Source organism: Pseudophryne corroboree, chromosome 10, assembly GCF_028390025.1.
Source record: "Pseudophryne corroboree isolate aPseCor3 chromosome 10, aPseCor3.hap2, whole genome shotgun sequence".
NCBI classification, from domain to species: Eukaryota; Metazoa; Chordata; class Amphibia; order Anura; family Myobatrachidae; genus Pseudophryne; species Pseudophryne corroboree.
The window spans coordinates 362,849,429-362,874,983 of NC_086453.1; the positions used below are offsets into that span (position 1 = coordinate 362,849,429).

Below are 25,555 nucleotides of genomic sequence, written 5' to 3' on the forward strand. Positions count from 1 at the left end.
CCTTGCGAACTACAGCTACAAGTGTGTCTGCCCAAGTTAGCAATTATTTGATAAGTTAAGTCACCTGTTGAGCAATTACTTGCCAAACACTGCAGTTACAAATGACTGTTGTCAGCAATTGTTTTACACATCCCAATTTAACATTTACCATGTCTAAATCTGACACACTCACAAGTAATGTACTTTTTTTTTATTGTTGCTGCAAATACTTTGATGTTACCAGCATGTTTTTAAACGTTTTACCCTTCATCAAGTGTGAATAAACCAACTTATAAACTACATCAGCTAAATGGCAACATGCCATGTTTTCTGCATTGCCATCTTCCTTTGTACATACCAAACAACATAAGCCACATAATGCAGCCTACACTTAATGTTACTTAATAACACACACTTATTTTAGTTTTGGAACATGTGACCCTTTGTAATACTATGGCATGTTGCCCCTAGTAACACCAGTTGATTTCAAATGTTGTTTTTATTTCTTGGCACAGTTAAGTGTTGTGAAAGGCCTAAATTTAGTAAATTTGAGCTTACAATGTTTTTAAGAATATTCTGTTTGTTCCCTTGTACCACAAATGTCAATATGCAATTTACTGTTCACATTTTTCAATAGTGGATAACCTTAAAAAAAACACACAAGCATTTTTTTGTAAATTTTGCTTAACTGAAGAAATTATAGCAATTGAAAAAGCCAACATGGCTAGAAATTAGAGATGAGCGCCTGAAATTTTTCGGGTTTTGTGTTTTGGTTTTGGGTTCGGTTCCGCGGCCGTGTTTTGGGTTCGAACGCGTTTTGGCAAAACCTCACCGATTTTTTTTTGTCGGATTCGGGTGTGTTTTGGATTCGGGTGTTTTTTTCAAAAAACACTAAAAAACAGCTTAAATCATAGAATTTGGGGGTCATTTTGATCCCAAAGTATTATTAACCTCAAAAAACATAATTTACACTCATTTTCAGTCTATTCTGAATACCTCACACCTCACAATATTATTTTTAGTCCTAAAATTTGCACCGAGGTCGCTGTGTGAGTAAGATAAGCGACCCTAGTGGCCGACACAAACACCGGGCCCATCTAGGAGTGGCACTGCAGTGTCACGCAGGATGTCCCTTCCAAAAAACCCTCCCCAAACAGCACATGACGCAAAGAAAAAAAGAGGCGCAATGAGGTAGCTGTGTGAGTAAGATTAGCGACCCTAGTGGCCGACACAAACACCGGGCCCATTTAGGAGTGGCACTGCAGTGTCACGCAGGATGTCCCTTCCAAAAAACCCTCCCCAATCAGCACATGATGCAAAGAAAAAGGTTAGGTGGTATACAATTATGGACGGACTGCCTGCCGAGTGCAGACACAGAGGTAGCCACAGCCGTGAACTACCGTACTGTACTGTGTCTGCTGCTAATATAGACTGGTTGATAAAGAGATGTCGTAGTAGTATGTATGTATAAAGAAGGAAAAAAAACCACGGTTAGGTGGTATACAATTATGGACGGACTGCCTGCCGAGTGCAGACACAGAGGTAGCCACAGCCGTGAACTACCGTACTGTGTCTGCTGCGACTGGATGATAAATGATATAAAAAATATATATATATCACTACTGCAGCCGGACAGGTATATATTATATATTATATAATGACGGACCTGCTGGACACTGTCTGTCAGCAGAATGAGTTTTATTTTTATAGAATAAAAAAAAAAACAACACACAAGTGAAGTCACACGACGAGTGTTTAACTTTTTCAGGCAATCACAATATAAGTATACTACTATACTGGTGGTCAGTGTGGTCAGGTCACTGGTCAGTCACACTGGCAGTGGCACTCCTGCAGCAAAAGTGTGCACTGTTTAATTTTAATATAATATTATGTACTCCTGGCTCCTGCTATAACCTATAACTGGCACTGCAGTGCTCCCCAGTCTCCCCCACAATTATAAGCTGTGTGAGCTGAGCAGTCAGACAGATATATAATATATATAGATGATGCAGCACACTGGGCTGAGCCTGAGCAGTGCACACAGATATGGTATGTGACTGAGTCACTGTGTGTATCGCTTTTTTCAGGCAGAGAACGGATATATTAAATAAACTGCACTGTCTGGTGGTCACTCACTATATAATATTATGTACTCCTGGCTCCTGCTATAACCTATAACTGGCACTGCAGTGCTCCCCAGTCTCCCCCACAATTATAAGCTGTGTGAGCTGAGCAGTCAGACAGATATATAATATATATAGATGATGCAGCACACTGGGCTGAGCCTGAGCAGTGCACACAGATATGGTATGTGACTGAGTCACTGTGTGTATCGCTTTTTTCAGGCAGAGAACGGATATATTAAATAAACTGCACTGTCTGGTGGTCACTCACTAGTAAACTCTCTGCACTCTCTACACTTCTACAGTACTCCTCCTAGTCCTAAGCTCCAGTAAATCTCTCTCTCTTATAATCTAAATGGAGAGGACGCCAGCCACGTCCTCTCACTATCAATCTCAATGCACGTGTGAAAATGGCGGCGACGCGCGGCTCCTTATATAGAATCCGAGTCTCGCGAGAATCCGACAGCGTCATGATGACGTTCGGGCGCGCTCGGGTTAACCGAGCAAGGCGGGAGGATCCGAGTCTGCTCGGACCCGTGAAAAAAACCATGAAGTTCGGGCGGGTTCGGATTCAGAGAAACCGAACCCGCTCATCTCTACTAGAAATTAGCATAAAAAAAATAGTCATAGCAACAAACAGCTGCCAGTGGTGATTTTTACATAACAGAACCCGGTACTGTGGTGCCCCCATCTACTGGCAAAATTCAATTTGTAATCATAACAAAAAATATGTTGTGAACCCCCAGCCAGAGGATACTTTTTTGAAAACTGAGGTAGATTCTGGACACAATACACAAACCCAAACATACACAGCACGCTAGGAAGAGGAAGATGGATCAAGTCTACAGGAAAATATCTCACAGGTTACAAAACAAAAAACAATACAGCAACCCCCTTTCATCCATTCTGGCAACACAAGCCAAAAACAAAATACATAAAGGCAACATGTCAAACATGGGTGCTGGGCATCTGGAGAGACATTACTTTCTCTTCTTTTGCCCCGCCTGATGTTGTTGGTCACGGCTCGGTCTGCGAAGTGACCTTCGAAGGCCCTTACCAGTGGGATCTTCTTCCTGGGCAGGGGGAGGGGAGGGAGCAGATGTGGCTTGCTCCCTGCCATTGTGGGCAAGGTGGCCAGCGATGTCCTGGAGCCCTTGCACAACAGAGCTGGCGAGTTGTTGGAACGAGGAGGCGAGTTCAGCTTGTCCTTGCCTGAGCTCTGCCAGACCTTGGCAGAGTTTAGCTACACCTTGCCCAACACAGGTTGTGTGTTCAGTGAGCCGGACAGGTATCTGGCTTACCTCCCGGATCATCCTGTCCTGAAATTGTGTCAGTTTCTCACCATAACTGGCAATTTCAGACAGAATGGCCGGGATAGTAGAGGGTTGGGCGGGGGGGGGGGGGGCGAGTTGGAATCTGGACCGGTGGAATCTGGTGACCCACACTGGTGGACTCACTAGGTCCCCCCACCTCAGCCTCAGCCAGATAACCCTCCTCTGACTCTACCTGCTCACCTTCCTGTGCTGTGTTATGTTAAAAGCAAATAGAAGAATGAAAGAAAAAATGACACAAATAACATGAAAAAGTCAGAACTTGAAAATAATTTTTTTTTTGTTAAAAAAAAAGTGTTAATTTACCTGGCAAGTCATGTAGATTAACAATTTCAGGCAGGTCCGTGTCCATATGAGACACCCCACCCGCCTCCTAGTAGCTCACACAGTCCATCGCCAGCTCCTCAAGATATGTGTATTCCACAGTGGCAGCGGGACCTCCCCCTGTTGCCCTCGAGGCATTCCACTCCGCAGACCTCTTGCCCTACAGGCGGGACTTGAAGTCGGCCCAATTGCATATGTGATTAGAATTAGGGGTTATGGATATTAAAGTTATGAATACCTGTTTTGTTTGCTTGTACACATGTTATGTATTTGGTTGCTATAGGCAACAACACATATAGGTAAGTTTTTTTTTTAAAGAAATTGGGCATGAAATTGTGTGCCAATATACACTTACCATCTTCTAACTTCCTGTGGGGTGCTGACAGTTGAGCCGACCTCATTCACAGAAACTTTAATGTCCCTCCAGATGCGATCTTTGGTTGCAGCACCCATGTTTTTGCTGCCTCAATGTATTTTGTCCATGGCTTGTGTGACCAGAACTCTAAGCTCCCTCTTAGAAAATGCGGGCGGTCTTTTTCGTTTTTTGGCTATACCCTTTGAGGTATTGTCCTGTACCTCCTCACCATCTTCCTCTTCACTTGCTGGTTGTGTCGTTTGGGTTTGTGATCGTACTCCAGAATCTACCTCCGTTTCCCCAGTATCTGTGTCTGGCAGGGGACTCACAGCATACTCCTGTGTATCAGAAGATGGGGTTGCCCCAGTACTGGGTCCTGCTCTTTCAACAGCACCACTGGCAGCTTGTAGCATCTGACTCCGTAGCGCTAATCTGCGAGATGTCAATGCTGTCATCTGCTGCTGCAGCATCTCCAACTCTGCAGCTATTTCCTCAGGTGTAGCAATGTTGCTGGAGGCATGTGTGTTGGCGCAGCTGTCTGGCGATTTATAGCTGCGTGTGTTTCCAGTGCGGTAATTCGCACAGGTGCGCCAATTATGCTAATTTTTCCAGTAATTACAGTACTATTTAAAGGCCTTGCATGCAGCCTGTGGGTGTATGGTATGACACAATACAGACAAGGCGGACGTGTTGGAAAGAATATTTACGAGTGAGTTATTTAGCAGTATATTGCATACTAATGTGCATTTTCTAGCTTACAAATTTTAATTTGTTGCTTTGCGGACGCCATGTTTTTATCAACTTTAAGAATTTTTGTAAGTTAGTCAGTATATATCAGCAAAGGGTATCTAGGAGGTAGTACTGTTGTTGTTGTTTTTTTTTTTTGTTTTTTTAAGTTACTACATGTATACACAGAGAATATCTAATAGTTGTGTAACATGTAATATGCAGTGTTACCGTTCTAGGGGTGACAGTGTGTTTGCTCCTATTCTCATTGTCCTCTCCTCTCTTTTGTAGGTTGCCAATTTCTGATTTTGTTAGTTATTTGGGATTTCTGAGGCAAAGTTGCCATTTTTTTTCCTTTCTTGAAGTTTTTTTTCCCTTTTCAGAGAAGGTAAGTGGTTTGTCCGTGGGCGAGATGGTGTTCTAGGGGTGACAGTGTGTGTAAAGGACGCAACCCCAGCTGGCTCATGGGGAGTACTTTTTGCCAGCCTGTTTCTGGATTCAGTGCGTTAGTGTAAAGAGACCGGACAGAACTTGGTTATCACCTGTACCGCATGCTGCCTGGATTCCCAATAGAACTGGACATCACATATTATTGTGAAACATTATCCCTCTGTTATATGAGTTTGTGTTTAACAGGGAATAATATGTCTAGCCTGATGTTTTGTACAGAATGCATATGAAGATGTATATATATGAATGTACTGGTTATTGTATTATAGTTTGTAAAATAATGTGTGTCCCACCCCATGTGGCTGCTTTGATAACCTGTGTGTTTGCTGTTGGAGATACAGCCAGTCTCAGATGTCAGTCCATACACCCCCCTCATTCTTCCCCACACAATGGATTCCAGGCCACACAATCAGATTAATTAAGGTTCATTTAGTTAACATCTATTGTGTGCTAGAGGACATGCCTGGGCATGTTAAAGTAGGTCTATCTGAAAGTGTTCTGTAGTCAGCCCCTTTAATGTAACCCACCCAATACAGAGCCAGAAGGTGTCGCCTTATGGTAGGACAGACACAGGTTTGAGGATAACAGAGGCTATTGAAACAGAGTGTGCTAGAGGACATGCCTGGGCATGTTAAAGTAGGTCGATATGAAAGTGTTCTGTAGTCAGCCCCTTTAATGTAACCCACCCAATACAGAGCCAGAAGGTGTCGCCTTATGGTAGGACAGACACAGGTTTGAGGATAACAGAGGCTATGGAAACAGAGAGTGCACGGAAGTTCCTGGCCTGAGAGGAGTGATGTGTTTGGCTTCTGAAAGCTACTGGGAAGATAGTGCTGCCAGTGTGCTGAGGCCTAGAAGCATCATTGGGATCTGCTGGTTTCAAGAGGCTACTGGACGTGCACTGAGGGTGAGATCTACACAGAAGGACAGAGAGAGTGGATGTACCTCTGTAGTGGAGACACTGACTAGGCATTGCGGTGCCGTCAGTGGCAAAGGGCACTGTGTGAGCTGGTATCCCAGACCAGGGGACTCAGAACTACTACTGTCATGTGACATCAGGAGACTGTAATTCTAAACTACTGTGGGGACTTAGTAAGTAAGATACCATACTGGCATGTAATAGTTACTGTTTAGTGTACTGTGTGTGTATATTTACAATAAAGGGCATTTGCCACTTTACTAAACTGTTTACCTAAGTGATCAGAGAATCCGTATCTTCACAGTGTGTTTGCTCCTATTAGCGTTGTTTTTAGTTTTTGTTTTTGTTTTCTTAATGTCAAAAGTTGGTGTGCCAAAGTATGCAGTTTGTTGTGTTATTCCTTTTCAGGTTTTTTATTTTTTGTTTGTAAGTTACATGTCGTTCCCATTGTTTGTTTGTTTTTTTTCTTGTTTTTTTCTTTTAAATATTCTGGGTTTGTTGGTTGTCTTTCTTTAATTTATTTTAGATTGTTTTCCATCAATGTTGTAGGTAAATGTAGTTTCATGCTTTTTTTTTTGTTTGTTTGTTCCGGATTTTCATCAGTAAGATATGGAGTACACTCCTGCAGTAAGTGTTTGACCTGCCATATACATAATTGTTTATTTACCAATGTGTGTTAATGGCTGGTGTGTTTTAATGTTTCCTACCTTCATTTGAAGTTGGTGATGTCCGTATATGTTGGTGCGGAAGCAATCCCACCCCAACAGGCGGAAGCCCTCCCACCCCAACCGGTTCCTCATCCTTCAAGACAACGGAGGCGTGCAAGGCCACCAATTTTCAGAACCCGTGTCACCCTTTTTGGGATGCTTGATGATGTAGTATTGCACAGATACAAGCTGCCACCTCATCTAATCCTAGACACACTCTCCATAATAGAGAGTGATCTAGAACAATCCATTAGGTATCCTACAGCAATACCAGCATTGACACAATTCCTTGCTGTGTTACATTTTTTGGCCACAGGATCATACCAGCATGTAGTTGGTGACCTGATTGGCATGTCGCAGGGCCAGTTCAGTAAGGTCCTGCGGCGTGTCAGCCCAGCATTTATTCGATGAGTAAAGCAATTTATATCAATGCCTTTGGATGCTGGTGCCCTGGCTGTGGTGAAGTGGCAATTTCAGGAAGGGGGTAGTTGCTTCCCACACGTTATTGGGGTTGTGGATGGGACACATGTTGCCATAGTTGCACCAAGACATAATGAAGAAATCTCTAGGAACAGGAAACTGTTCCACTCTCTGAATGTGATGTTTGTTTGTGGCCCATCCCTCCAGATCCTGTCCCTGAATGCTAAGTTCCCCAGGAACTCCCATGATGAACATGTCATTCGACAATCGGGGATATGGCAAATATTTAGAATGATGTAAGGCCAAGACATGTGGCTATTGGGTCAGTGTTGTTGTAGGTGTTTTTGATCATGCCAGTTTTTTTTTATTTTTAGGTTTTAATTGTGCTTATCTCCTTTTTCTCTTCTCATATTCGAAAACAGGAGATCGTGGATATCCTTGCACCCCCTGGCTCATGACTCCTTACAGCAAACACAGGCCAGGACCACAGTCGGCATTTTACTCCATGCTTACTGCCACTAGGCAGCTGGTGGAGTGCTCAATTGGGGTTCTTAAAGGGCGTTTTCGTGTGCTCCACCGCACTGGTGGCGAGATCATGTATTCGCCGGAGATGGTGAGTAAAATTGTGGTCCTGTGCGCTATTCTCCATAACATCGCTGTAAGAAGAAGCGTAGAGCTTCCCCACGCGGAGGAATTGCCGGATGAGGAGCCAGGGGTTGGACGGGCCTTCTGTGGGGGGGGGGGGGGTGCTAACCAGCGTAGTCATGGCGTAAGGGCTCAAATTGTGCGGCATTATTTCAGGTATGTTTATGTTATGTTTTTTTTTCCCAATCTGTCTGTACGTGTTTTTTTTTTTTTTTGGTCTGATGGCATTTAGCTGGCTTGGTATAGTTCTGTGTGTGTTGCTAGTGTTTTGTGAGTATTTTATAGTGTCTGAGTACAGAATTTATCTTTAATGTTCTCCTTATCACGTTTGTTGTGTAATATTGTTTTATACAATGGTATTACTGTTTAATTCTTATTTTTTTTGTGTTATTAAACAACAATAACAGCAGCCTTTTTTCTTTTGTTTTTGTATGTTTGGTTTGTGCATCTGTTTACCATACAAATGCCACAACATCTGTTCCTACAAATAAACAACTTTGTGACATTGTGTAGATGATTGTTCCAGCAAAATGTGGTGAGTAAACTGAAGAAATAACTTATTTGTGTATTTTCTGATCCCATAAAAAACTATCTATATATGTGTGTGTATATATCTGTCTTTCATTTTCTCTCTCTGTCTGTCTATCTATCTATCTAACTCTCTCTCTCTCTCTCTCTCTCTCTCTCTCTCTCTCTCTCTCTCTCTCTCTCTCTCTCTCTATATATATATATATATATATATATATATATATACTTATATGTTTAAACATTTTTGAAATATATTAATGGTATATGTGTGTGTGAATGTATCTATATAACTATCTAGGGAGATATATATAAACATTGTCAAGTTTAGTTCATTTTGCTTTTATCCTACAAACCTACAATGCTATTAATTTAGATGCAGGATTTTATTTAAAAAAACTGTGGATAATAAGTGTGTGTGTGGGGTGGTCTTCAGTATGCCGGCGGTCGGGCTCCCGGCGACCAGCATACCGGTGCCGGGAGCCCGACAGCCGGCATACCGACACTTATTCTCCCTCGTGGGGGTCCACGACCCCCCTGAAGGGAGAATAAAATAGTGTGGCGCGCGTAGCGTGACGAGCGCAGCGAGCCCGCAAGTGGCTCATTTGCGCTCGCCACACTGTCGGTAAGCCGGCGGTCGGGCTCCCGGCGCCGGTATGCTTGTCGCCGGGAGCCAGACCACCGGCATATCATAGTGAACCCGTGTGTGTGTGTGCGCGTGTGCGAATATCCACTGATGTGAACTAAATGAATACACACTGTCCTGCACAATAATGTACACATATTAATAAAGTTTAATGAAGATGACACCATAAGAATACAACAAATCAAATGCAACCACACACTATAAATATCTGCCAATGTATGGAAAACGCAATTGGCACCATGCGCGCAGCCGCTTTCACACATAGGGAGCTGAGCGTGCTGATTGCGGTGTTTGACTGCCGCGTAGGCCGCGCAGGGCCCTTTATCACCAATCGGGTTAGCGCGAGGCCTACGCAGAGGTCCGTCGCATACTGCGAACGTGGACCCGGACACGGCGCAGTATAACACAGTTGGAGCGGCGGTGGAGTGACCTCTGCGTCGCCAGACAGAGCTGTTGGCGGAGCTGCGCCAACAAATCTGCTGACGCCGCCGACGCAGTAAGTTAAACGCATTACAATGTGTAAACATGTGTATTAAGCTGAGATTAGTAGCAGAAACATTAAATGTAAAGGCTGCACATTTTCTCTAAGAAGTGCTACAGTGAGACTATTAGCAGACTGTGTAATTAAACTATTGTAGCACCAACATACCACACTTAACCAGTTTCAAGATTGTGTGTGGTTAGGGCTTTCAGTACTGACTGGGTAGCAAAGTGCTTGTGAAAAAATAATAATTTTGTTGTACTGAGTCGCTACACAGGCTGTAGGATGAACACATAAATAACTTGCTCTGTGTATTAAAAATGGAACAGAACAATGTAATTTTGAAATGCTGATGGGAATTTTATTGACAAAAAATCCTAATTTTAACATATGTCATTCTAGGGCAAGCACAACGGCAAGCTGCGGCTGGAAGCCAAACAATACCCCCACCAGCCCAATCTCCTTCCCCCCTCAAGTTCCCGAACCCCAACAAAATATATCCCCTTCCTCATCCACAACCTCCCCCTCTCCAAACCCCTCCCCCTCTCTTTCCCAAACCCTCCTGTCCGGCCCCCTCCCCCTCTCTGACACAAACCCCCTCTTCGCCCCCCTCCCCGTCTGTGGCACAAAGCCCCTCTCCACCCCCCTCCCCCTCTCTGACACAAACCCCCTCTTCGACCCACTCCCCCTCTGTGGCCCAACCCACCTCTCTGCCCCCCTCCCCCTCTGTGGCACAAACCCCCTCTCCACCCCCCCTCCCCCTCTCTGACACAAACCCCCTTTTTGACCCCCTCCCCCTCTGTAGTCCAACCCACCTCTCTACCCCCCTCCCCCTCTGTGACCCAACCCACCTCTCCGCCCCCCTCCCCCTCTCAATCAGACCCACCCTCTGGAAGCAGCTCCCCCATCCAGCCTCCTTCCCCCATCCAGCCTCCTTCCCCACCCACAGAATGGGCAGCAGAGGCCCCGGAGTAAGTTCAGGGAGGATCACATGTGGCTGAGGAGAGTAAGTTTACACACATTTACATATAATGTGTTACCTACTTTAAATTCATAATCAAATAAATGCAGTGTTGTACTGGTCCCAATCTTGGCCCAAGGTCAAATGTTTGTCAGCTTCATCATGGTATGGATGTTGCATTTACATTTGTGTGAGGATCATTAGATGTACAGTGTCTACATCTGCAATGTTTAGGCTGCCCACTCTAGGTCGACACTCATTAGGTCAACAGGGTTGCCTGGACAACAGGGTTTATATGTGCTAGCTTATCAGCAAAACAGTTAGACCCGAGTGGAGTTTGGTATGTTTTTGGACTTTTAAACTTGTGCCTGGGTATTCCAATATTTGAACAGTCAACTCGCATGCTTCACTTTGTTTGCCAGGCTTAGGACACAGTGAGTTGATACACTTCCGCTTACATCGTAACCATTTCCCATTGCAATTGGAGTACATGTGCCGCATGAAGGGGAAAAAAATGTAATTTATCCATACATAACATGTTGATCTTGTGACATTTGGAATTAGCACATGTCGACCTACAGAGGCTGACGTCCAGCCAAAGCTAAATAGAAAATGACTGCCCAACAATAGTGTATTGCAAAAGCAAACATAAAATATACAGTGTCACATGTAACGGGTGTGGATCGACAATGTTTAGGCCCAGCAAAATGCAACAGGCAAGAACACAGTCTGGAACTGGATCCTTAGGCTGCACATGCTTGAAATTTGATCCACTGGTGTTTTCCCCTGTATCCCTGTGTGACAGTTCAAGTCTGGGGACATGTGTTGTTAAAGTGACATGGTAAAAATGTTGATTATCCAAAAAAATAAGAAAACAAAGCTGTTTGGCAGGATTTCAGGGAGTGTGGGCATGCTAGGATATGTTGTCCTTCTGAAGATGTTGATATGCAGTGTGATGATGCAGGGCCAACCCCAAAAAATACAAGTCTGGGTCACTCCAGATGTGAATGAATCCCAGCATGGTGTGGTACACTTTGAACATGTTTTATAATTTAAAAATACATTGCTGAGCATGCTTGTGTGTTGGTCGGCTACTATTTTTTCATTACAAGAACCATGATGTAGTGACTTTGCCATTAAAGTGTGCTTTGTGGCTTGCTTGTGTAATAGGTAATGTAAGTAAGTTAGTAAATTTTTTTTTTTTTTGCTCTTCATTTCAGATGGTGCAGTTGGAGATCCCACAAGCCTGCCTGGCATCCTGGCCAGCTTAAAGGGGAACTTGAAGGCCATGCTGGCCGATGTTGAGCGCCTTCAACAATTTTTTTTAAAGTTTACATTTTTTTTATGTTTGTTAACAAAAAACAACAACATTTTTTTATGTTCACCAATAAAACATTTTGTTTACAGTTAAGCGGTTGTTGTGTTTATTAATGCAATAAAGGAACAGCATATTGCCTAGCAGAAATTGGTTACCTTAAAAAATCAAACATCAAACTTAAGATTAGTCATTTTATAAAAAAAATTTAAACAAAAAAAAATGACAGTTAGGAGCTTATTTTTAGTAAAACATGTGAACACATTTATTCACACACTACACCTCCACACAAAAAGCTGCAAATTAACATTAGGCCAGGCACAGTTTACACATCTATTTCACTTATTTAAAAAAAAAAACATGGTAATGGTCAATTATGCCTACAAAGTTTTCTGCAGGTATTCTTTGAAGACTTAATTGGTCATGACCATAATCATTCATTACACTAATTGGAATCGTAATTGAGGAAGGCTTGTTGAGTTTGAATTGAAAGGTGTAATTTAACTTGGAAAAAAAACACATTGCTGTGCGTTTTTTAGCCAAAGCATGTGAAATTTTAAGAAGAATGTGTAAATCTACGAGAAGTTTGGATTTATACGATGAGGTATGTGGTAATGCAATGGGATTGCATTAGTGCAATGTCATTTGGCATATGCCTACTTTGTGTAATACTGCATACGAAAAAGCAAAAATACGTTGGGGGCGTATATTCGCTATTGTGCAACGTTTTTGCAATATTGCGTATACCTTGTGCGAACGAAAAAAATAGCAAACAACTGTGAATGACCCCCAATATCCACTCACAGCACTCCCACCGAAGCCTTTACTTTCCTTCCCAAGCACTCCCCACCTTTAATAACTACATTACAGCCCCCCTGCCCCTCCAATGCACACCACCCAGCACTCGCCCTCCTTCCATGCCCATGTCAAAGTACCCATCCCCATTTTTCTGTCCAGCTATCACAGAACTCCCCCTCACTATCCACCCAACACAGCATCCCCCTAAAATGTCCATCTCACATCACTTCCTAACCCTTCCAATGTCCACATCACAGCATCTCCCTTCAATGCACTTTCCCCCTTCAACAACCTCCACATATCAACCCCCTACTCAGAACACCTCAGTGTCCGCCCCACAGCACTCTCTCTCTCCCCCACCCAGTCCACAGCAATCTCCCTGGCTCCTCCAATAACCACCCCTCAGCAGCACAAACCTACCTGCTCTACTTTTGCCTAGTCTCCTGTAGCTCCTCAGCTCTTCTTGTCTGATGATGGCAACCTCCCCAGCAGTGGCACGCAGCAGCCCGATGCACATGCTTAGTCACAGCCGACTGTCAGTGAGGGAGGAGCTCAGGGGAAGTAGAGCTGCCTGGCTATCTTCTCTTTTTGTGTTATAGTGCAGAGCGGCCAGGCAGGGAGTATCCTCTCTACCTACCTCCTTCCTGCCTCACACAGCTAGTCATGTGCAAGCAGAGCATGGCTACCGGTGGCCCAGGAGCTAATATGGCAGATGGCACCATGCCCCCCATCCCAGCCCACCACTGGCTGCATTTAACCTATAAAAGTAGATGCCAGTACTTTAATTGATCTGACTTAATAATATGCTCATTCATTGACCACAAGAAGTCAATAATGAACACCCAACAGAATGGTTTCCGATACTGCAGCCAGACTCATGACGGGTATGTGCTATAAGGCTCCTTTTGATTAATTCAGGTCTATATTCTGCAAAGAGCAACTCCATGTCCCTCAGTAAAGGTTTTTTTATTTTTACCTATTGCTCTCCTTCAGGAGAGATGGGAAGAAGAATCCATATGGATTAAGGCGATGAATGAAGTTGAAACCCAGGGATTTGGGCAAGTTGTTTATTTCAAATGAAAAAGTTAAACAGTAATGGGATTAGTAATATTGGCTAAGTCTGTTGTAATACATATAACAGGAGACCATGGAGGTCATTCAGATCTGATCGCTGTGCTGTGTTTTTTGCTGTCCTGCATTCAGATTGTCGCCACCTACAGGGGGAGTGTATTTTTGCTGTGCAAGTGTGTGATGCTATGTGTATGCCGAGCTGCTCACATTCTGTGTGTGAAGTCTCTGCGCAGCCCAGGACTTACTCTTCCAGTGCGATTGGGGCCAGAGCTGACGTCAGAAACTCACTGAAAATGATTGGGAACGCCTGTGTTATCTAGAGCACTCCGAGTAAACGGTCAGTTACCACCCACAAACTGTTTTCTCCTGTCAATTACCTTGCGAACGCCCATGTGAATGGATTTTTTGCAACTCTTGTCTCTGTCCGACGATCCCCGTTATTGTTGTCCGACGTGCATGCGCACTCCAGTGCATACGCATGTGCAGTTAGAATCTGATCGTCCGCTGTGCAAAAAACGCACAGCAGCGATTAGATCTGAATTACCCCCAATGGCATGAGCTGTACAACAGATATTTCTTTCATCCCAGGATAAATGAGGCCCAGTGTAAAGCATTTGGAATAGGTTACTGAGTACTGACACTGGGGTTACACTTGATAGATGTTGTGGAAAATATGTTTTCTTACCTGTTTCCTTCTAGACATTTAATATATGGCATTACGTGAGACCAATCAAACGCTCCGGTACGTGTGTTAATCCATTTGTTCACCTCCATAATACATTGCTCAGAGACCTTCAGCACAAGGATCTGTTTGAAATATCCACTGGCTGTATATAGATGATGAATGTAGGAACCAAAACTGATGTCAATCAAAATGTCTCCCTTAATGTGACCTGCAGGGAAAGATCCAGTGATTACAGAGTGTAATATAATATGTAGCATCTACAGTACTCTACTATGCATCATTCTGTAATGTCCTGTTACAGGTAGAGATGTGCGGGTTCGGATTTACGTTTTATTTTTATTTATTTTCACAAAATGTATTTCAAGTTTGGATTTATCCAGCTTTATCTTGTTGGTTATCCAAAACAAGTGAGAACCCGCACATCCCTAGATACAGGTAAGCCACGTCCTCACAGCACACCTGTTGCTCCTTCAGGGTAATGTATGAGGTACGTAAGTTCTTCTTTGATCAGCATTTCCAGTAACTGGGGACACTTTTCCAGCATAAACACACAGACATTTATACTAGAGATGAGCGCCTGAAATTTTTCGGGTTTTGTGTTTTGGTTTTGGGTTCGGTTCCGCGGCCGTGTTTTGGGTTCGACCGCGTTTTGGCAAAACCTCACCGAATTTTTTTTGTCGGATTCGGGTGTGTTTTGGATTCGGGTGTTTTTTTCAAAAAACACTAAAAAACAGCTTAAATCATAGAATTTGGGGGTCATTTTGATCCCAAAGTATTATTAACCTCAAAAACCATAATTTACACTCATTTTCAGTCTATTCTGAATACCTCACACCTCACAATATTATTTTTAGTCCTAAAATTTGCACCGAGGTCGCTGTGTGAGTAAGAAAGATAAGCGACCCTAGTGGCCGACACAAACACCGGGCCCATCTAGGAGTGGCACTGCAGTGTCACGCAGGATGTCCCTTCCAAAAAACCCTCCCCAAACAGCACATGACGCAAAGAAAAAAAGAGGCGCAATGAGGTAGCTGTGTGAGTAAGATTAGCGACCCTAGTGGCCGACACAAACACCGGGCCCATCTAGGAGTGGCACTGCAGTGTCACGCAGGATGTCCCTTCCAAAAAACCCTCCCCAAACAGCACATGACGCAAAGAAAAAAAGAGGCTTTTTACTGATATTTGGTGTTTTGGATTTGACATGCTCTGTACTATGACATTGGGCATCGGCCTTGGCAGACGACGTTGCTGGCATTTCATCGTCTCGGCCATGACTAGTGGCAGCAGCTTCAGCACGAGGTGGAAGTGGATCTTGATCTTTCCCTAATTTTGGAACCTCAACATTTTTGTTCTCCATATTTTAATAGGCACAACTAAAAGGCACCTCAGGTAAACAATGGAGATGGATGGATTGGATACTAGTATACAATTATGGACGGGCTGCCGAGTGCCGACACAGAGGTAGCCACAGCCGTGAACTACCGCACTGTACTGTGTCTGCTGCTAATATATAGACTGGTTGATAAAGAGATAGTATACTCGTAACTAGTATGTATGTATAAAGAAAGAAAAAAAAACCACGGTTAGGTGGTATATACAATTATGGACGGGCTGCCGAGTGCCGACACAGAGGTAGCCACAGCCGTGAACTACCGCACTGTACTGTGTCTGCTGCTAATATATAGACTGGTTGATAAAGAGATAGTATACTCGTAACTAGTATGTATGTATAAAGAAAGAAAAAAAAAACCACGGTTAGGTGGTATATACAATTATGGACGGGCTGCCGAGTGCCGACACAGAGGTAGCCACAGCCGTGAACTACCGCACTGTACTGTGTCTGCTGCTAATATATAGACTGGTTGATAAAGAGATAGTATACTCGTAACTAGTATGTATGTATAAAGAAAGAAAAAAAAACCACGGTTAGGTGGTATATACAATTATGGACGGGCTGCCGAGTGCCGACACAGAGGTAGCCACAGCCGTGAACTACCGCACTGTACTGTGTCTGCTGCTAATATATAGACTGGTTGATAAAGAGATAGTATACTCGTAACTAGTATGTATGTATAAAGAAAGAAAAAAAAACCACGGTTAGGTGGTATATACAATTATGGACGGGCTGCCGAGTGCCGACACAGAGGTAGCCACAGCCGTGAACTACCGCACTGTACTGTGTCTGCTGCTAATATATAGACTGGTTGATAAAGAGATAGTATACTCGTAACTAGTATGTATGTATAAAGAAAGAAAAAAAAACCACGGTTAGGTGGTATATACAATTATGGACGGGCTGCCGAGTGCCGACACAGAGGTAGCCACAGCCGTGAACTACCGCACTGTACTGTGTCTGCTGCTAATATAGACTGGTTGATAAAGAGATAGTATACTACTAATATTATATACTGGTGGTCAGGTCACTGGTCACTAGTCACACTGGCAGTGGCACTCCTGCAGCAAAAGTGTGCACTGTTTAATTTTAATATAATATTATGTACTCCTGGCTCCTGCTATAACCTATAACTGGCACTGCAGTAGTGCTCCCCAGTCTCCCCCACAATTATAAGCTGTGTGAGCTGAGCAGTCAGACAGATATATAATATATATATAGATGATGCAGCACACTGGCCTGAGCCTGAGCAGTGCACACAGATATGGTATGTGACTGACTGAGTCACTGTGTGTATCGCTTTTTTCAGGCAGAGAACGGATATATTAAATAAACTGCACTGTGTGTCTGGTGGTCACTCACTATATAATATATTATGTACTCCTGGCTCCTGCTATAACCTATAACTGGCACTGCAGTAGTGCTCCCCAGTCTCCCCCACAATTATAAGCTGTGTGAGCTGAGCAGTCAGACAGATATATATAATATTATATATAGATAATAGATGATGCAGCACACTGGCCTGAGCCTGAGCAGTGCACACAGATATGGTATGTGACTGAGTCACTGTGTGCTGTGTATCGCTTTTTTCAGGCAGAGAACGGATTATAAATAAAAGTGGTGGTCACTGGTCACTATCAGCAAAACTCTGCACTGTACACTACTGAGTACTCCTAATGCTCCCCAAAATTAGTAAATCAAGTGTCTCTCTAATCTATTCTAATTCTAAACGGAGAGGACGCCAGCCACGTCCTCTCCCTATCAATCTCAATGCACGTGTGAAAATGGCGGCGACGCGGGCTCCTTATATAGAATCCGAGTCTCGCGAGAATCCGACAGCGTCATGATGACGTTCGGGCGCGCTCAGGTTAACCGAGCAAGGCGGGAAGATCCGAGTCGCTCGGACCCGTGAAAAAAAAACATGAAGTTCGGGCGGGTTCGGATTCAGAGAAACCGAACCCGCTCATCTCTAATTTATACCCCTTTTACACTGCCAATTTTATCCTGGGATTTTGCACGTGAACGCGCATTTTTGTCAGTGTAAAAGGGTACACTTTCAATTTCCCGGGACGAGCATCCCAGGATCTCATTCCAGGTCTCGACCTGGGTTGAATCTGGGACCATCCCGGGAAGCTGTGCAGTGTAAACAGGTATACCAGGTAAAGGTGACCCGGCACCCATTCTCTGCATAGGAGGAGGTGGTGCTTGGAGAAGATTATCTCCAAGCACCGCCTCCGGGAGAGTCAGCGGTGATGTCACCGACCTGGCAATATGCCGGGTCGGGCCGCTAATGTAAAAGGGTCATTCCCGGGAATGTGTCCTGGGAAATATCTGGGACACATTCCCGGGAATGACCAGAGCCTGAGAGTGTAAAAGGGGTATTACAGACCTGAGAAGTGTCATAAAGCAGGCTGAGGGCTAAATAAGCTAGAAGCCACATAAGCGCCCTGGATTTTGTGACTATTGTTAAGGACAGGACAGGGCTAGCATTAGTGATGTAATTTTTAGGTCAGGTGCCTTTGTCTGCCTATTAGTGAACTTGTAGGAGGAGTTGTTAGATTAGTACTTATAGGCAGGTCTGGGGGCCATCTTTCCTTTGTCATTTGGAAGCAGTGAGTATATGTGCCTTCACTGTGATGCATATTTAGTGCATATAATTTTTCCCATTACTCTCTCATCCCGCTTGTTCCCCTTTCATTGTGTGCCCTTTCATTGTGTGCTTCCCTCATTTGCCTCCTACCTACAATGCCCCGTCCTCGTATGTCTGTGCACCCCCACCTGGCTGAGGCTGCACACTTATCGCTGCCGGATATTGTTGGCCTCATGTCTGGGTGGTCCCCTCCACTCCTGCCTTGCTTAATGCGCCTGCTGGGTCTTGGCCGCGGCCTGCAGTTGGCGTCCGCTCTCGTCTAGCGGCCGTGGCGGCTGGTGGTGGGCGTGGCTTAGCAGCCTCGCACGCCGTGGATGGGGCTCCACTGGATCTGGCGCTGCCCTTGGCTATATCTCCCACCGCATGCCTGGCCGACGCATTGCGTGGTGCCGCGGGTAATGTAGTCCCTCCCATGTGCAGGTTGGTGGGCTCCCCTGCGGATGACTGGGGTTTAGGTGGGACTCTTTCATTCCCCTCTCTGGGTCAGGGTGTAGCACAGGATTCAGTTGCTGGGCTGGCACTTGGTACTAGGTGTGTGTCCAGCATGCTGTTTTCCCACACTGGCGCGATCAGTTTCTACTGACCAGCACTTCTTAGGGGTTCTTCCGGGGTTGCTTTCAGATTCCCAGATAATACTGCCTCATTCCATGGGCTTGTTTCCTGTTGTTGGTGCACCACCTGCTGGCCAGCACTTTCTATTGCATGTGGTTTCTAGCCACAGTGCTCTGTCCGCCAAATTTTCAGTGCTAGGCACTGTCTCCCAGGCAGTACCTTCTGGTTTACTGTCCATTATGGCAGTGTCCGGGGCTTGGTCAGGTGCCCAGTCTATCCCCATCATGAGTGCTACCGTTTCACCCAACTTTGCCGCGTCTCGGGCCCCAATGTTTTCCGCTTATTTTCCTGTGATGTCTCCCATTTGCAAGGAGTGCCACCTTCCTGGTCGGCCACGGGGGCACCCGGGTCAGTCCCCCCCTCCTTTTCCAGGGTACTACACTCTGGGTCTTTTCCCACACTGCTTTTAAGCAGCCTTCATATTAGACTTCACCATTTGCGCCTGCTCCTTATGCACTGCCTTCTGGTTTACTGTCTTTTACAGCAGTGTCCGGGGCTACGTCTGGTGCCCAGACTATCCCCATCATGAGTGCGGCCATTTCGCTTAACTTTGCCGCATCTCGGGCCTCTCTGTTTTCCCCTTTATATTCCTGTGATGGTCTCTCATTCGCAAGGAGTTCTGCCTTCCTGATTGGCCACGGGGGCTCCTGGGTCATTACCCCATCCTTTTCCAGGGTATTACACTGTGGGTTTTTCCCACACTGCTTATAAGCAGCCTCCATATTAGACTTCACCATTCGCGACTGCTCCTTATGCACTGCCTCCGGGTTTGGTTGCCCAACTGCCATGGCCTCCCGCCTCCAGTTCATCTATCAGCTTGCCAAGTAGGGCTCAGGTGGCCACACCTACTCCTCCCTCCTTGCTTTCCCATTCATATTCCCCCCACTGCCTTCTTGGCCCCGCCGGCATTAACCGGGTTTGCCCCCTGCCCCCTCCTTCTGTCTCCTCATTAGGTATCGTGACATGACTGGCGTTTCCCCTCTTGTGGTGTCCTCCGAGCCTGCTGCTGTTCCTGCTTCCACTTCCGTGAGAGGGAGTTAGTCTACGCAGATGAGCGAGTCTTCTGGAACAGATGAAGCTGGGGGATCCAGGGTCCCTGAAGAGGAATTGACAGTCCCTGCCCCTGTAGCTGAAGGTGCCGAAGGTCCGTTAGGAACCAGTGAGCTTGTTGTAGTAGATAAAGTCAACCTTTCTGTCAAACTTGACAGTTGTTAACGCCCCCTTGCCCTAGGACCCGCCCCCTTTTAATATTAAATGATAGTGTTTTATATCGCTTAATATAAAATTAATATAAAATTTATAGTGTTCGATATTAAACCGTATTAAAAATTGTCGCGTAACACCAGTCGCAGAGTGTCGCGCAACACCCCGTCGCAGAATGTCACATATGACACACACTTTAAAATACATCTTTTTTTTTTTTTTTTTTTTTTGTAACACAAAATGTTCTTACATTCCAGCAGCTGAAACTTCATGAGTCACACATGTTACAGTTTTAAAAAGGATAATCACTAATGACCGTGTCACAAAGGTCATTTTAAATGCTCAGAAACCCCTCAGAAGCCACGATGTACAATTTAACCATGAACATTCTTAGAAGCAAGGGTTCATCACACATGGCACTAATTTAAAAGATCATTTTAAAATGTCACAAAGGTCATTTTAAATGTCACAGAAACCCCTCAGAAGCCACGATGTACAATTTAACCATGACCATTCTTAGAAGCAAGGGTTCATCACACATGGCACTAATTAAAAGATCATTTTAAAATGTCACAAAGGTCATTTTAAATGTCACAGAAACCCCTCAGAAGCACGATGTGCAAATTTGACCATGACCATTGCTTATAATTTGACCATGACCATTTTCGATTGTTATCTCTGTAGAGGAACATTAGCACCACCTACAGGTTTATGTGTTAACTCAAATCGGATTTTTCCAACTTTTGGATTCATTACATACCATAATGAGATATCATGGTGATGGGTCCTAATCAAATCAGTAAGCCCGTGTATATTTATGGAATCATAAAATAATTTTGTATTCATGTACAAAGACAATATTTTTTGTAATTTTAGCTACAAATCAGTAAGCCAGTGTATATTTATGGAATCATAAAATAATTTTGTATTCATGCACATTAGTTCATAAGAACTTCTGTATAATGCTTTTTATAAATTCATTTTATTATTAAATAATTTATGCGCTTTTTATGAGCCTCATATTCTACAGTATAAGATATACCCATTTGGAATGACTTCCATTCAATCTATACAAGTAGTTTAGACCACTCAGGATTTTTTTTTTTTTTATTTATTTATTTTTTTTTTTTCTTCTGTATATATAATATAAATGTATTTGGTATGCGTTTGATGCACTGTGTATGACATTTAAGAAACAGCTAAAAGATTATATCTTTATTGTAACTGAAAATATTTATCACATTTACTAAATTATAGACTAGAATTTATATATTTAAAAGTCCCGCCCAAGCATCTTGGAAATGTGGGACGGCGTACCACAGGTTGGTGGGGGCCATATGGCTCACAGCCAGTGTTATAAGAACAGACCACATCACTGAAGTGCACTGAGAAGAAATTTCAACTGAAGCCGCACAGCTATACACACTTGAAGTTATAATGGTAAGTGTTGTTGTTATTATTATTATTATTATTATTATCATAATTATTATTATTATTATTATATTTATACATATTGCATTTTTTTATTTTTTTTTATTTTTTATTTTTTATTTATTTTACAAATATGGCTCTGAATGCTGTTTAAATATGTTGTTTCTATGCCACGATATACACACTGTTACACGATTCTGTCCTGCCATTGCATCCTTTGTTTTTAGGCATACATGTATAATATGTTAATATTTCAAACCTATTGTACAAAGCGCATTATGCACTCATATGTGAAATGCATCGCTAAACAGCAACATCAATGTGGGTATACCACATTGATGTAGTTGTTTAGCGATGCATTGTAACACATAGAACATATAGTTTTAATAATGTGGCTGTCTGAATGTTATTTAAATATGTGGTAATAGCGACATCTAGTGGTTCATTTTGGGAATGCGCCAACACAATATTTCAACTAAAATTAACCGTCTCTCATTTTCAGAGACAGACAATGCAGAACATCAACAACAAAAACACTTTCATGGTTAGAAACAGATCTTCTTCTTCTGATGATGATGATGCTTTGCCAAGTTATCAAACCTCTCAAAGTAAGCTATGTCTATAAAGGACATTGACGCGTTTTTATTTATATTTCAAGTTTAAATAGTATGAAATTATAGTCAAGGTCTACAATTTGTTCATTTTTAAAAGTTTAAATAGTATGAACGTACAACAGTCTGGATACATTGATAAGTAATTATTAAATAGTAATTATTAAATAATTATTATTTTCTCATTTTTATTTCCCACGATTTGACAGTAATCACAAATACAGAGAATCTCGATTTGTCTGTTGATAGTCCCTTTGGCTTAGACTTCAGCGCTATACCGGATTTTAATAATATTTTGGAATTGGCGCCAGATTGTGAGTAACATGATATCTTTATTTATTTTTCATTTTATTTTTTATTTTTCCACGGCTAAAGAATTAAAAATAAACCTTGTACAGTTGTGCTGATTTGTTGTAAACTGTACACACTTTATATTCTCAGTAATGAATCGCTTTTTCATGTTATTCTAATTTTATACCGTATGTAATATTTTTTATTTTTTTTTATTTTTATTTTTCATTTTTCACCGGCTAAAGATGCCACAAAAATGGATGATGCGACGGCTGATGTTATTCTACGGGATATATTGAACAAACCTGATTATTGTCACAACACATCTATACAGAACAGCAATGTTGTTGATGAGCAACCGTTTTTCCCACACGCGACAGGGGGTCGTGCTAAAACATTCGAATATAAAGCAGGTGTGTAATCAAGCACTGTTATATGGTATATTGTTATGCGTTGATTTAAATGCTGATTTTCAGGCAGCGTTGTTTATATTTATTTTATAATATATGTATTACAGATGACGCTGTAGCAATGCGTTATGCGCCGACGATACCATCAGGATGTGATACAGTAGCGCAAATACCCCGTCTTAGTACAAGCGGGAAAATATCAAAACGCACAACCGCCGCTGAAACGGAAAGCCATCAATTCGCAGCAGCAGGTGTGTAATCAAACACTGTTATATGGTATATTGTTATGCGGTGATTTAAATACTGATTTACATGCAGAGTCGTTTATATTTATTTTATAATATATGTATTACAGATGATGCTGTAGCAAGACGCTATGCTCCTTTGATACCAACAGTCAGTGATACATGCGCGCAGATACACAGACCTAGTACAAGCGGGAAAATATCAAAACGCACAACCGCCGCTGAAGCGGAGAACCATCAATTCGTAACGCCGGCAATTGTACATAAGGACGTTGCTAGGTCATCAGTTATGGCTGTGCATAATGGCTGTATCGTCCCGAACAAACGAAAGCCAGCTCGACCAAGAACGAATGAGAGAAGTCATAATTCAACATTTACAGATCTGAAAAGAAAATTGTCATATTCCGAAAATGATAAGCCGCAACGGAGAAGGATCGCGTTACAAACTGTATCATGCGTAAGTAATGATGTTGCTGTAACATCAAAACACACAGCGTTTAACACTGCAGACCGGGATGTCGCTGGTAATACAAAGACTGTAAAGGTTAAGAGGGCATCGCGTCTCTCAAGAAGTAATGTTAAGCAATTGTCGCAATCCGCTGTAATCACAATTCCAGATACACAGGTTTGTTCTGAAACAGAAACAAGACACATAGCAGGCATTGGTTTGTTATCAAATATTGACTCAAGAAGTAATGTTAAGCAATTGTCGCAATCCGATGTCATCACTATTACCGATACACAGGATTGCTCTGAAACAGAAACAAGACACATAGCCGGTAATCCTGTGATATCAGATATTGATGACATAAATGGGCAAGAGCTTATTACAAACTGTGTAGAGTCAACGACACAAGATCCGCAGAATAGTTCTGATGAAGTATTATCAGCCGTTGCAGGAATACCTGGTGATACTACAACGGTTGATTGTGTAACATCAATGCCCAATATTTTTACAACGACAGCCCTGGTACACGCATCGGCTGATGCTTGTGTACCGGCGCGAGGGCTAGCGCCCGACATAGTTGATGAATGTCAAAATTCAGAACAATTAGGCCAAGACGCTGAAATACAATTTTACGCGCTGTTGGGTAAGATACGGGAAGATGTTGAGAACATGGGCGTAAAAGCCGGATACTTGTTAAAACACATTAAAGGTGTGTGCCACGGTAGTAAATGTAAACAAGACATTGTTAAAGAAGTTGTTGAGACGTATATGAATGTCATGTCAAAATACATAGATCGGTCGGTTAAGACCACTGAATTTATTAAAGCCAACATACATCATTTTGCAGAAATAAATGAAACTGATCCGTGACTAGGCATGCTAGGCAATGGTTTGAAACGTGTTTTAAATTTAAATGACTGTAAAAAAAAACCACGAATTAAACCTTGTTTAACATACAAGATCTCACAGTTATTCCGACGCGCAAAGGTGAAACAGGCTGTAACAACATTAATCAGATCGAGAAAGCGCAAGCGGCACAGGGAACATGCGGTAGGTGGCCAATTGAGAAAACGCAAGCGGCACAGGGAACATGTGGTAGGCGGTCAGCACAGTGCGAGGCGTGTAGATTTAGATCAATCCCCACCCCATGCATTACCGAATGACGAATCACAGGCTGACAATATTGAGCGCGATGCAAGCCCCATATATGATGATGCAGGCCGTGTTGAGTCACCCGGTAATGACGAAGGTCGGCAACATGTATACTTAGAGGCAATTAACAGTTATGAACGACAACGACCGAATTTCAGAGCCGTTGAGTACCACAATCACTATCGGTTTGTTAATTTGGACAGGGTTACATCATTTGTAGAGGGGGTTCGAGCCATTCATACGGCTATACAGGCCATGCTCGATGGTGTCCTTGCGGGCGTGGATCCGGCCGACCGCGTTCAGCTTAGATTGGAGGGGGGTGGGTTACACAATGCCATCTATTCGCATCGTAAGCCGCAAGAAACATTAGACGCTGCCAGTTTTTTGAATCAGATTACAAACACGCTTCAAAGTAACGCTGAATTCTTATTATCCACAGGCTTAAGATTTGTGATCAGTATTTTTAAAAACAGGGCAGGGTCTGGTTTGACTGGGCGTAGTTTACAGCGCCTGCCCCAAAGTTTAATAATAGATAAAAGAAAGAGATATCTCTATGACTTCAGACGCGTAGGTAATAACCTGTGTTTGGCCGCTAGCGTCTGTAAACTTCTGGATAAAGGTAACAATGCCAATGATCATGTAATACAG

At 43.2% G+C, this 25,555-nt stretch overlaps 1 protein-coding gene and 1 long non-coding RNA gene across 2 annotated transcripts in view; one reads left to right on the forward strand and one right to left on the reverse strand.

Annotated features, from left to right (window-relative positions):
* Positions 1-25,555, reverse strand: part of LOC134965669 (nicotinamide N-methyltransferase-like) — a 112,573-nt gene that overhangs the window by 64,213 nt on the left and 22,805 nt on the right. The window contains exon 2 of the mRNA XM_063941994.1: positions 14,462-14,669. Within this exon, the coding sequence (XP_063798064.1) occupies positions 14,462-14,669 (208 nt within the window). The remainder of the gene's footprint in view (positions 1-14,461; positions 14,670-25,555) is intronic.
* Positions 22,904-23,581, forward strand: LOC134965668 (uncharacterized). The gene is made up of 3 exons (XR_010188489.1): positions 22,904-23,065; positions 23,170-23,313; positions 23,418-23,581. It is a non-coding gene; the product is annotated as an uncharacterized LOC134965668 (long non-coding RNA).